The following is a 12257-nucleotide window of genomic DNA, read 5'->3' on the forward strand; positions in this document are numbered from 1 at the left end:
TGGGGCGGCTGGGGGTTACTGGATCATGGGCACGTGGGTTCTGCTGGTAGAGGAAGAGAAATCCTTTCCTTCCAAATGCCTCTGAAACAGCAGATGGGCCACGTTATCGTGACACGGCAAAGCCTGCAGGCCCCCGAGCACGTGGAGGAAGGGGACGAGGGCAGAGCCGCGGGAGGCCCCGGGTGCTTGCTGCTGGCGGGCGCAGTGGGGTTCGGGGGCCCTGCCACGTCTCGGTGGTGACCGGGAATCGAAGGGAGGTGGTTTTAAAATGACCATCCTGTTTCCAAGGAGAAGGTTGTGTAGCTCTGTGGCTGTGCTAATGGACTGCAGAGCTGCAAGCAGCGATTGATCGCGTTGCAAGCTGCTGTGTTACAGTTGGGCACTCGCTTTGTCATGCCGGGTGCCCCCCCTTTCTGTTTCCCCACTGTAGCCTGAACAAATCGATGTTAATCCCTCGGTCCCATTAGTGACTTCTGCAGAGGTCACGGGCTGGCGGTCTCTCTGTGCCGTGTAAAGAAGGCACCTGATGGGGATGGCAGCAGGGGATTTTCTCTGCAGGTTGCCCCTGATTTCTGACTGCTAACCCGGGGGCTGAGCGAGCCCTGAGCCCCTCGCTGCATCTTCGCTGGATCCGACCCTCAAGGCCACAGGAGGGAAAAGCTGCAGGAAGGGCTCCTGCAGTGCAACGAGTGGCCCTGTCCCTCCGAAAGCGCTGCTGCTAGGATATAAATACATTTCTGCGGTGTGGGGCAGACTTTGTTGCTCAGGCAGCAGCTACCAAGGGCTCTGGAGCAGGCTGCTGGAGCAGGGCGCAGCAGCCAGCCTGGAAAGCCGGGCCCTTTGTTGCAGGCTCGTCTGCAAGGAGAAGGTAGCGGGCGGTAAGGCAGGAACCGAGAGGCGAATTTATAGCACAGCCGCTCCTCGGCTTGAATTATCTGCATGGCTGCTCTCAGAGCCTCTGCAATACAGAGCAAATATCCCAGGCTTCCGCGGCTGCCTCGTGAGCAGCACATGCTGCGGGGGGCTCCGTGGGGTGGGAGCGTGGAGGAGACAGCACACGTGGATTCAGGAGCACGCCGCCTCCCCGAAGCAGTGAGGGTGACGATGTGGCAGGGGACGACGCTTCTCACTGCCTGTCCCGAGCACCTCTCCTGCAAAGCAGTTTTCTTCCTTCAGTGCTGTCTTCGGGGACTTGCACTTCCGACAGCTGGTGTTTTCAGAAGGAAGGAAGAATTTGGATGCTTGCATATCTTTTTTCCCCAGCCTTCAAAAAAAAAAAAAAACACCTTTAAGATCCTTGTTTGCTACTGAAAAAGAAGAAAAACGACGCTTTTGGAAACGAAACCCCCCGTTAACGTGTTTCAGGGTGCACAGCGGTGGCTCGCTGCAGCAGGAGAGGGCCAGGTTGCTCGCTAGCTCTGCAAGGTTTCATTTTTCCCCTTTTTTTGTGCACTGGAATCAGGTTATTAATAACTCTGCTACAATAGAGCAGGATTATTTTTTTTCGGAGGGTGGGGGAAGCGCTCGCTAATTAAAAGGAAGCGCTGGCGGCTCGGAAGGCAGCTCGCAGGTGCAGTCGGTGAGTCAGGTCAGTGCCCGGACCCCTCTGCGTCCCCCCACCTCGTGTCCCCAGTGATCCAAGTGGCTTCAGTGCACGGGAGGCGAGCAGTGCCATCTCCAGGGCTGGAACCGGGAACATAGCACAGCCAGGAGATAAAAAAATTAGGGCTTGTGGCTTGCTGGGCATGGCTCTTCATGTTTGACGGTCGTCTTTGTGAACTTTCACGGTTTGATGGGAGGCAGCTCCCACCAGCCCAGGGCTCTCAGGTGCCCAGGCAGGGCCCCACACCCTAAATTTCAGCACTGTATGAAAGCCTGGGACTTCTCCCAGCCACTAGCAACAAAAGATGGGAGCAGGGTGCCGGTGAGGTTGTCCTTACTACGCCGTTAGCAAGTGTTGCAGTCCTTGCTCTGACAGCCGTGCCAGTTACTCCATAGCCTGGCCGTGTCGTGCATGTTTAACTTGTTGTTCTTCCTTGGGCACAGGGAGCAAGGTGAGCCCGTGGGGAGCCTGGTGCTGGCTGGCCAGATCTGGCTCAGTGATTCAGCCCCGCAGGTCCTGTAACACCTCTGTTACAGGGGGGATCACACCACGCGTGTGCCTTCAAACCCTTTGGACAAAGCATATGCAAAGCCTATTGTGGAGCTGTGGAACTGAGACCAGTCGTGTTGAAATTGGGTCAGCCTTTGTTAATGTCACTTTTAAAAATCTATGGAAGCCAGCGGGGCACAAAATATTCAGAGTAATGCATGGAGGTGGAAATGGAGTCCGGAAATACGTCTGCCTCTGCCAATATCGATGTGATCTGAGCTGAGCAGAGGGGATATTTCAAGGTATTGCTGTGTCACCAGTTCAGGAAGACTTCCTGGAGAAGGCCGTAAGAGAGCTGATGGCTGGAGTTGTTTGCTCGGCGTTCACCCCCAAGCAACCTTAGGAAAGCCGAACAACTTTTCTTGGGTGCCGTCAGCATTTCTCCCGAGATAACAGCTCCCAGTTGCCTTGCTATTTTGGAAGCGGGCTGCAAGTCAAACAGCTTTTCATCATGATAGAAAGAGGGATGCTTTTTAAAAACCATGTGTGAAGTGCATCCATTTATCAAGCGGCATTGGGCGCCGTAAAAGCTTTCTCATCCAAGACTTGAGTCAACCCACGGCTTCCCTGGCTTGGGAGGGAGGCTGGAACGAGCACTGCCGATCCTGACGGATGGACCGGCGCATCCTGAGGGCAGCGAGCCTGGCGCCGCCTCTCCTACAGACAGGAGCTCCTGCGTGGCCACACCAGGACTGATGAGGCTCTCCCCGGCGCTAAGGATCCTCATCAGCCCTACCGCTTTCTGGTGCCAAGTGCATGACACATTTTTTGATTGTGCCGTCCTTATCACAAGAAGATTGCAAAGCCCCGTGTTCAATCCTCTTCAGAAGCACCGTAATAAAATGATACCTGCCCGTTTCGAGGCAGTCCCCTATACATCCTTGGAGCAACAGGGGAAGGAAGCACAGCAGCTGTAGCTGAGGGTCCGTGAGAAATCCTGGAAAGCGTTTGGATGCGGCGCTGCGAGAACCTGCACAGAAAAGCAACCACATTTAGGACAATGCATTAAATCTTTTAAGGATTTAACAGAAGATCCATTTTGCTGTTGGAAGCAGCGAAACCTTGGGACGAGGCAGTGTCATCAGCACGTGAGCAGTGCTGGCACATCTCCTGTCCCGTCCCCAGCTCCGCCGGCACCTGCAAAGGCAGAGCAGCACGGGGGGATTAATGGGAGACGAGAAAGTTCCTGATGCTTGTTAAAATTTGGCTTAAGCTCTGAGACTCAAGGGTTTATGTGTTTTCCAAACTGGTGGGTGGCTCATTCTAATTCTGGATATGCAGTTTATTCACATACACAACTAATCCTTTTGCGAATCCTGTTAAGTTCTTGTTCTTCTTAGTGTCCTGTGGCAATAAGTTACAGAAACTAATTGTGCTTGTGTTGAGCTCCCCTGATCCACTTTGCTCATGCGTGCTTTAAATTCTGAGAGTTGATCTGAGAAGCTCGGTTATTTTTTTTATTTTTTGTGAGTTTTTTTTTTTTTGTGACTTTTTTTTATTTTTTTGTGCGTTCTTGATCCCATTTGTTGCAACAGGGTTCAGGGACTCAGGACTGGGAGGGGAGAGCAGGTCAAATTTTGTCTCGACTGTTGCAAGTTTGGGGAAATTCTGCAGTCTCCGGGCCCCGGTTTCTCCAACAGCTCGGGGAACACAAGCGCTGGCACCTGTGTGCACAGCCAGGGAGTGTGTGGGCAGGCCTGGGGTTCCCAGGTGGAGCTGGCCAAAAGAACCGAGTGGAAAAACAGCCTCCTGAAACCCAGCTTCCTTTCCAGGCTTTGCCAGTATATCTGAATTTTCTGGGTTTGCAGAGAGGGAGGCAGGGAGGGGAGAAAGGAAGGAAGGAGGGAGGGAAGGAAGAAAGCAAGCAAGCAAGGAAGCAAGCACATATTATTTCTGTATTTTTAGCCAGAGGACTTACTTTAATTTTTTAAAGGAGAAAACAAATTCTGGATGAAGAATATAAATAAATAACCCCAGGAGAGGAAAAACACACTTTTTTTTTCTTTTCTTCTCTCTTTTTTCTTATATTTTTTTCCCCATAAAAGCAAGTTAACGTTGAAAAAAATTTGTCCTATTTGAAGACTGTGGCAGCGGGGATTATTATTCCTCAGGCCTCCCTGGGCGAATTTAACTTATTTTCCTTCAGTCACCCTGACCTACGATGCTGTCCTGGCGCTCCCCGCCTGAGCTCCCCGTCCCTGCACAAAACGCCCCATAACGCCGCCCTGCCTGCCCTGCTTTGGGGCCTGCCGACTCCTCCTGCAGCCCCCGTGCTGTTCTGCTGTGGGTTTCCCTCCGTGACGCTGCTGCACCTCTGTCTGGGGCGTGGATTTGGGGTTTTCTGAAGAAGTTTGCAAGCATCTTGTTGAACAGGGACCATAAAATGGTTGACACCCGCTGGAGTAACAGGTAACCACTTGGATTCCCATGGATGAATCCGGTTCCCCTCTCACCGTCAGAGTGGCAGAGGTGATCTGAAACGTTTCCGACTCATTTTCGCTCCCTTTTTGGTTTGCAGCTGGAGCTCGGTGCCGTGCAGAGCAGCTCTAGCTGGTGCCCTCCCCCGGGGTGTGCTGCAGCCCTCGGGCGGCGCTGGGCTGCCAAGCCCCGTCCCGGCCGCCAAGCTGGGAAAACCTGGGGCTGAACTTCACGCCCGTGATTAAATCCTCGAAGAATGAGCAATTCTGCGTGCTCATTACTCAGTTCTGGCGATGTTCTGCTTAATAACTAAACAGTAATTAGCTTCACAGTTTTGCTACTATACTTATAATAGTCCCCATTAAAGTTATGGGGTTTTTAGGCAGTTATGGCTTACAGAGTAATTAACGAGCAAGAGGCTTTTATTACTACCTTTATTTTTTAGCCAGTGCTTTACAAGCCTTTTCTGCCAAACACCAAAACCGCAGGCAGGAGAGGAGGCTTCTGTGCCTGTCCCCTGCCCGCAGCGTGGAGCGGAGCCGGGCTGGGATCGGTGGCCCCAAATCCCCCCTGCTCCCCTGTAGGGCAGAGGGAGCCTTGTAGGGCTCTCGTTTTCCCCCAGGGATCAGGACCAGTTGCTATTTAAAGGTGAAAAAAACACAGAGTTTGGGTTTAGGGGATGCTTTGCCCAGGGGGAGAAGCTAGCAGTGAGAACACGCGCTGCATCCTGCAGCATCGGTGTTTGTTTTCCTCTGAAAGCTTTTGTTGAGGGATTTGGCAGTGTTTGATATTCCTGGCTGCTTTTGTAACGCAAGTAAATGTTTGGTGTGTTTGTTTGGGGGGGTTGAGTGTGGTTTTGTTGTGTTTTTTTTTTTTTTTTTTTTTTACGTCTGGACAATATTTTTCCTTCGGTGACTGCTGTTCATATACGGGCTCGGTGAAAACAGTCCTTCAGTTTAACACGTTCCGAATCACTTCTGCTCAACGTGGGAAAACCACGCAGGAATGGCACTGGGGCTGCTCAGCCTCAGAGGGAGAAGGAAGGGAAAGCTGCCTGTAAACCAGATTACAGATCAAATCGGCGTTTCCTACGGTAAGTGCCAGAGCTGACGCCAATTAACGTGATTTAAAAAAAGAACCTTCCGCGTTTAATAATCCGACGCGTTGCTAACACATGGCTCCGGGATTTATTAAAGCTTTCCTATTAGATGAGTGCCCTTTTAATATCGCCGTGCCTTGACACCATTGCCCTCTGCCGGAGGACGGGAAATCTCTGCCACCGTGTGGCTTGCAGCGTGGCAAATGTGTTTCTGGCAAGGAAAGGCTCTCCAAACTGTGCAAACACCCTTGTTTTAGAAATATTTTAACTCCCAAATTGCTTACATTTGAGCTGGTGATTTGTGCATTTTGCTTTAATTTTCAAACCTGGAAAAAAAAAAATGCTTTCTGTAGTGGAAAACAGAGTGTGTCTTTTAATTAATTCATGTTTAAATTCGTTCCCCCTCCTTCTTTTCCTGGTGGAGGTGGAGATGGCAGAAGCCTAAACCAGACAATCTGGGAAAAGCCAGGTTTTGTTCTGAGCATTTCAGTGGGGAAAAGAGAGTGGTGTTATGGTGGGGCACGAGGAGAGGGAATGCCTTGAAGAGGGGCACAATTTTCCCTGGCCTTACCCATGCCATGAACAGCAACAAAAACCATCGTTCAGCTTTGGCAGCGAGGGGCTTTGGGATGCAGGGCGAGCCCTCTGTTCTGGGCCGTGAAGCTGTGACTTTTCTCACCAGCAGCGTGAAGTCGTAGGCGAGCGCGTATTTCCTAGCTGCTGCTGTTCCTAGCACAAAATGGATTTCACCTTTTGCAGCCTCAGCAGGTGATGGGAGCGGGAGCGTGGCTTTGTGAGAGCGCAACGAGCGCTGCCCTGCTCTGAGGCCCCCGGCTGGATTTGCTGGTGAAGGCAGCAGCCCCCAGTGGATTCTTACGGTGTCCTTCAGCCGGGCTTCTCGGGGTCACCCATAAAATCCCAGTGCTCAAGGATTTAGCAGCGAGCAAACGCCTTCGGTGCGGAGCAGAGCTCCTGGTGCCGGCGGGCAGCGCGGGTGCAGAGCCGTGGGTCGCGGCATGGTCGGGGGCTCCACGGCCACCCCCAGACAGCCGCCGCCGTCTGAATTCGGGTCCAGGCTGGGGCTGTGCCCCTGCGGGTTCATTACAGTCGCTGTGCTCAGGGTGCATATCTGACCCACAGCTGCAGCCCGCAATTGTTGACAGCAGTAAAGGAACGGCCCCAGGAGGACGCGTGCCCGTGGCAGATCCCGTCCCCACGAGCTCTCCGCTGCCATCCCAAGCAGCACAGCGCAGCCCTCGGCTCTCTGCTGGGGCACTCGTGGGCCGGGCTGGCCCTCGGCAGCTGGAGAAGCACCCCAGCCCAAGGGGGCCCTTTGTGCATCGCACCGAGCCCAGAGCCGGGCTGTCCTGGGGGAGGATGGATGCTGGCGATTTGAGCCAGGGAAAAGGCGAAAGCACTGGTTTCAGAGGAAGCTGCCCTTGACAAATGGGGTGTTTGATGCGTGCCAGCCCAACGTGGCAGCTTGACGGTGCTACAAATCGACCCCGAGTGGCCCTTTTGGCATGGCATTCCCTGCCACCCCTCTCCAGTGGCGCAGTCCCTTACCTGGTGCATTTGCAGCAGAGGCACCTTACAGGCAAGGTGTTGGGTCCTTTCAGGGCTGCCCCTTAGGGCTCTGCCCTACAGGAATGCTCAAAAAACATGTCCTGGGTTTAGTAGGGGATTTAAGGGATGCCAGCGCTTGGGGTCCCCTGCTCAGGCACTGACAGCAGCTGCAGGGACAGCCAGGATGAGGCCAAGTGCTCTTCCCTGAGGGCGCTGCGTGCCTTGGCAGTGCGAGGCCAGCAGGATCTCTGGTGCTTTAGGAGCTGTACAGGGATGGAGCAGGAGGCTGGAATAATTCCTCCTCTTCCTCCCTGGTTTATTTTGTGTGAACAAGGCTGCTTTCACCAGTTCTGAAAAAAAATAAGGACAAATCCGTGTTGCCAGGAGATACTTGAAAGACTGCAGGGTGTCCGGCTGCACGGCGCAGTTCCTTGGGCTGTGAAAAGCTTTTTAGTGCTGGCTCCCTGAGCTGGGCTGCAGGAGACCCTGTTCTCAGTAAAAAAGGATGTATTTGGTGGCTGCTTTGGGGTTTTGTCGTTTTCTCTGGAGACCCTTCCAGAAGACTGGCTCTCTTTCATCACCCTTACTGGCTGCACCTTGCCCTGATCCACTGCGACCTCCTTCAGTACTGCGCATCCTTGCACTTCCAAAATGCAGTTTTCCGGTGCGTCCACGGGCTGTGTCCTCTGGCGGGGGGCTCTTGGGGGAGGCACTGCCCCCGCGCGTGGTGCCAGAGGGGTTGCTGCATGCAAGGGGCACGCTGGAGTTGGCTGGGGATTTTCTGTCCCGTGGGGTTGTTGTGTAGGTTGAAATAAAGGATTCCCTGAAGCATTTGTTGAGGATTTCCGTGTGCCCTGGAAGGACAAAGGCCAATCTTTTGGCCTCTTAGGGTTTTCCCTACCCCTTGTTTTCCCTGGCAAATGAACGCCTCTGTGCTTGGAGTGCCTATGTGGCAGAGCCAGATTCTGCCCAGGGCCTTGCATATCCCTTGCCTGCACTTCAGAGGGGCAGCCCATCGGCTCTTGGAGCCATTTCGCTTCCAGTCTGCCACCGGGCTTGGTGCCAGAGGCTGCCTGTGCAGCCCAGTGATCAAGGCATGGCCCTGGGCAATCCAGATCGACCCGAACTGGGCTAAGGAAGGCTTTGAGCCCAGATCTCTCCGTGACTGCCCACTGCCCCCCAAGAAAAGGCAAGCTCCAAAGGGTCTCGGGGGAAAACACCTGCGAAGTAGCATCTGTGTGCATCAGAGGCTGGGCTTGAGGAGCTCCCCCCTGATTTTAGGAGGGGATCTGCTGGTTTCCAGGGCACTGCAGCGAAAGTAACCCGCCAGGTGGTGAGGGGGGGGATCGGTGCTTTTCCCCAGCACCGAGACCTCGCCGCCTGTGGCTGCGGTGTGCTCTGGGCTCTCCCTCGTCTGCAGTGCAGCCCTTGAAGCAGCAGGCTAATGCATTCCCCCACAAGGGAGCCGTGGTACTAAACTGCTACCCGTGTTTGCAAACTGTCCACCGCGCGCGTCCCTGCTAAGTGATGCACTTTGCTTGCCAAGATACTCGGATAAAATACAGCCTGCTTAAATCTTGTATGCGCTTGTATTGAATCAAAGCAAGCCATTGTGGCAGTTTAATACACTCCAGCCGCAACACCTCCGAGATGGAAGAAATGAACCCGACCAGGCTGTTGGAAGCCTGAGTTAAACCCAGCTGCGTGGAAGGTGCCAGTGGGATGGTCTGAGCCGAGGGGATGACGATGACAAGCAAAACGCGGGGTCACTGGCTTCCCTGGAGCCACGTCCCCAAGAACACAGGCTCGGTTTCCCTCCTGGTTGCTGAGAGCTCTGCCCAGTGGAGGGAGAGGCTCTGGTGGGTCAGGGTGCTTGCTGCTGTGCTGATGCGGCTGGAGCGGTGTCTGCGTCCTCCTAGGGCTTGGGCTCAGCACGGGGTGCTGGGAGAGCCGGCTGCCTGGTGGCTGTAGGGCCCTGTGCTGCGGGGGGATGGCTCAGGCACCGAGCAGCTGCTCGAGGGCCTTGCTTAACAAGTGGATGCAAAGGGAAGCAAGGCCCTGGGCACCCAGGAGGCATCTCTCTTGGAGGGGTGGCACACGCTCCTCTTGGTCAGTTTGATTTGCTGTTCGCAGGGAGGATTTGTGAGCTTTGCGTGCTGCCATGTACTTTTCCCCGCCTGCTCACCGGTGCTTTGTGTTGCAGGTCTCCTGCCAAATGTGTCCCTGAGGTTCCTGCTGGAGGCCCCGGCAGCGTCCTGTAGAAGTTGTCTCCTGCTCCTGGTCCCAGCAGCCGAGGCCCCTCCAAACCTGCTTCTGCAATGGGTGGGTTGTGAGCACTGGTAAGACCTGCGAGTCGTGTCGCCTTCGCTGCTCTCTCCCTCTCTCGCGTTCTCTTTCTCTGTCCTTGTTCCTTCTTGCCCATTTATTTCTGTTCTCCATGTGCTCTGCTGTTCTGTCTCTGGGGTTTTCACTGTCAGGTAATGAGGAGCTGTGGGTCCAGTCAGTCTTGGAGATGCCGAAGAGACGAGACATCCTGGCTATCGTGCTGATAGTTCTGCCCTGGACGCTACTAATCACCGTCTGGCACCAGAGCACCATTGCTCCACTGCTTGCAGTGCACAAGGGTGAGAGAAATCAAACCAGCCCATGCCAAGTCTGTGCATCCCTCCCTTGTCCTCATCTCCTCTCCCATTTCATCTCTCCATGGCAGCCATGCTCATCTCAGCTCCCAGCCCATGCTCACACAGAAGCCTCCCCACTTGTGCTGTAGGAACAGCCCAACGCTTTCCGGGCTTCTTTGGAGACATCAAACTCCAAGCCATGGGCATGCCCCTGTACTTGGGGAGCTCTTCATGACCTAAATCTAGATTCAGGGGAACAGAGCACGGAAGGAAGATGCTTTTCTTTGTTCCCTGGTGATCTGGGAGAGGAGTCCCTTTCTGCTGGCGTTTGCAGCATGCTCACAGAAATTAGTCCAGCAGGAAAACTGCAAAAAAAGAGAGCAGAGGAAGCAAAGCTGCTACTGGAGACAGTTGGTCTAGGAGACATGAGGCAAAAAGCATTTTTTGTGTCCCCAGGAAAGCAGCAAACTGGTCCTCTTGGGCTTGAAGGGGAAGGCACGTGCTGAGAGCCAGCATCTGCCCTGATTGTTTGGTGAAGATAAAATGCAGGAGAAAAGCCAGATTCCACCTTAACCTGTCGCACAAAGCATTAAGTGGAGCTCTGGCTCAAATCAGACAAATGCGGGAGGTTCTTGGGGGTCCTCTCTGGCCAGAAGGGTCCTGGTTTTTGTCCCATTCTTCTCAAAGCAGCAGTATCCGAGGGCAGTGAGAGCTCCTGGGGGCTGGAGAAAGCCACACTGCCTTCAGCCTTTGTTCTCAGTTCTGCCCTGCTGCCGGGGAAGAAAGCCAACTCGTTTGCTCTCTCCAGGCCCTTTCTCTGGGAGATTCTCTCCCTTTTCATTCTAGGGCTCACACCCATCCTCCACGGCTGCTTATGCTTTTGCTCAGCGGTCTGACGTGCAGTGTGAGCTGTCAGAGGTTCGGAGTCCACCCCGAGCTGTTCCACCTTGCCCTCCGGAGGCCTTTGGGCTGGCAGCACCCCCCAAGGCTTCGGGCAGCTCGTAAGGGAAGGACGGCTGTGAGCCTCTCTGAAAGGTGGACAGGGTGTCAGAGGACGAGGGGTCTCTGTTGGGCTCCAAAACAGGGCTTGAAAGTCTCCTAAGAACATGCTGGCTGTATCGTGGTTTGATTCAATGCCCTAAAAAACAGGAGCTGCTTTTTGGTGAAAGGCCACGGCCACTGAGGTTCCAGCACAGAGACCGCCCCGCTCTGCCTTGGTCCTGAGCTTGCTGGTGACCTCGGTAAGCTGCTTGCTTTGCCTGTGCTGCTGTGAGCCCCCGGTGGAAAATGCGTGGTGGTAGGGACTGGCCTGAAGCTCTTAGGAGAAATTGTTTTGTACTTGTCATGCGTTTCTGAGATCCTTCGGCAGCAGGTGCTGAAAGTGCGATGTGTGTGCAGGCTGCTAAGCATGCGGCGGCAGCCGATACACGTGCCAGGATTTACAGCTGAGGGGCTGACCTGGAGGGGTTTGCAAACTATCTCGTGTGTCTCCAGCCTGGCTAATCGCGTTTCTATCTGTGCCCCGTGCATTCTGTGGTTTTATTGTTGAACTGATTCCAGTGCACTGCGCTTTCAGAGCTGTGCTGTGTGAAGCAGACGTGCTTTACCGTGCTAGGGCCTGATCCCAACACGTGCAGGACACTTTGCTCTTGTCCCCCCACCCCTCGAGAGACACACCCTCCCTCCTTCCATGGTATGGTGTGTGAAGCCTTCGTTCAGGGCTGGTATCGATGTCTGTGCTGCTGGAAGGGTAACATGCTATGAACAACCACATAGCAATTATAAGTAAGACCCTACTGGGTCAGTGCTAGTGTCTGTTCCCATTCTTTCTCATCTCAAGCTCCTGGCAGTAGCTGGCTTTGCAATCTCTAAGTTTTAGGTGCCCACCAGCTGGCTTATCTCTGCAGAGCGATGCCCCTTCACCTCTGCCAGTCCCTAGATGCAGACTGTGGTATCCCTGCCCATCTGCAGTGGCATGAACCTGTGGAAGCTGCACCCTGGAAAAGTGACAAATGCAGGAATATTTTTTTTTTTGACCTCGAGCCAGTTGTGCCCAGGTCTCCCTTTGCGAGGATTTGAGGTGTTAGGGTCAGCTGATCCTACATGCTGTCAGCTGGTGCAGTGCTGTGCTGCTGCTCACATCCTAACACCGAACGGGCTGTTAGTTCAGAAATCTGTAGGGTCTTGTTGAGGAGAAGTTAGGGGCAGGCGAAAGTCTCTGCAGGAAAAAGCCTACAACTGCAGGCTTTAGTTCCTGCTGTCTCTGGACTTAACGAGTGTGTCTTGGACTTGCTTCTCTGTGCAGCATCCCAGGCCGGTCAGGAAGGGGGGTACTGCAGTATCCAGACGATGCTGCCCGGGGAGCTTCCCTCTCGCCCTGGAGCTCTTTGGGAATGACAGA

General features: G+C 54.1%; 1 protein-coding gene across 20 annotated transcripts in view; it reads left to right on the top strand.

The window, feature by feature from the left end:
• Positions 1-12257, top strand: part of B3GAT1 (beta-1,3-glucuronyltransferase 1) — a 121481-nt gene that overhangs the window by 95816 nt on the left and 13408 nt on the right. For 9 of the 20 annotated variants that reach the window (XM_066981237.1, XM_066981243.1, XM_066981241.1 and 6 more), the window contains one exon: positions 9439-9557. In XM_066981237.1, coding sequence (XP_066837338.1) covers positions 9554-9557 — 4 coding nt within the window. In that variant the 5' untranslated portion in view covers positions 9439-9553. Of the gene's footprint in view, positions 1-5554; positions 5664-9438; positions 9575-9712; positions 9860-12257 lie in introns of those variants that run through there. The other 11 variants (XM_066981233.1, XM_013188570.3, XM_066981235.1 and 8 more) reach the window with 4 other exon arrangements.

This window comes from Anser cygnoides, chromosome 21 (genome assembly GCF_040182565.1).
Source record: "Anser cygnoides isolate HZ-2024a breed goose chromosome 21, Taihu_goose_T2T_genome, whole genome shotgun sequence".
NCBI classification, from domain to species: domain Eukaryota; kingdom Metazoa; phylum Chordata; class Aves; order Anseriformes; family Anatidae; genus Anser; species Anser cygnoides.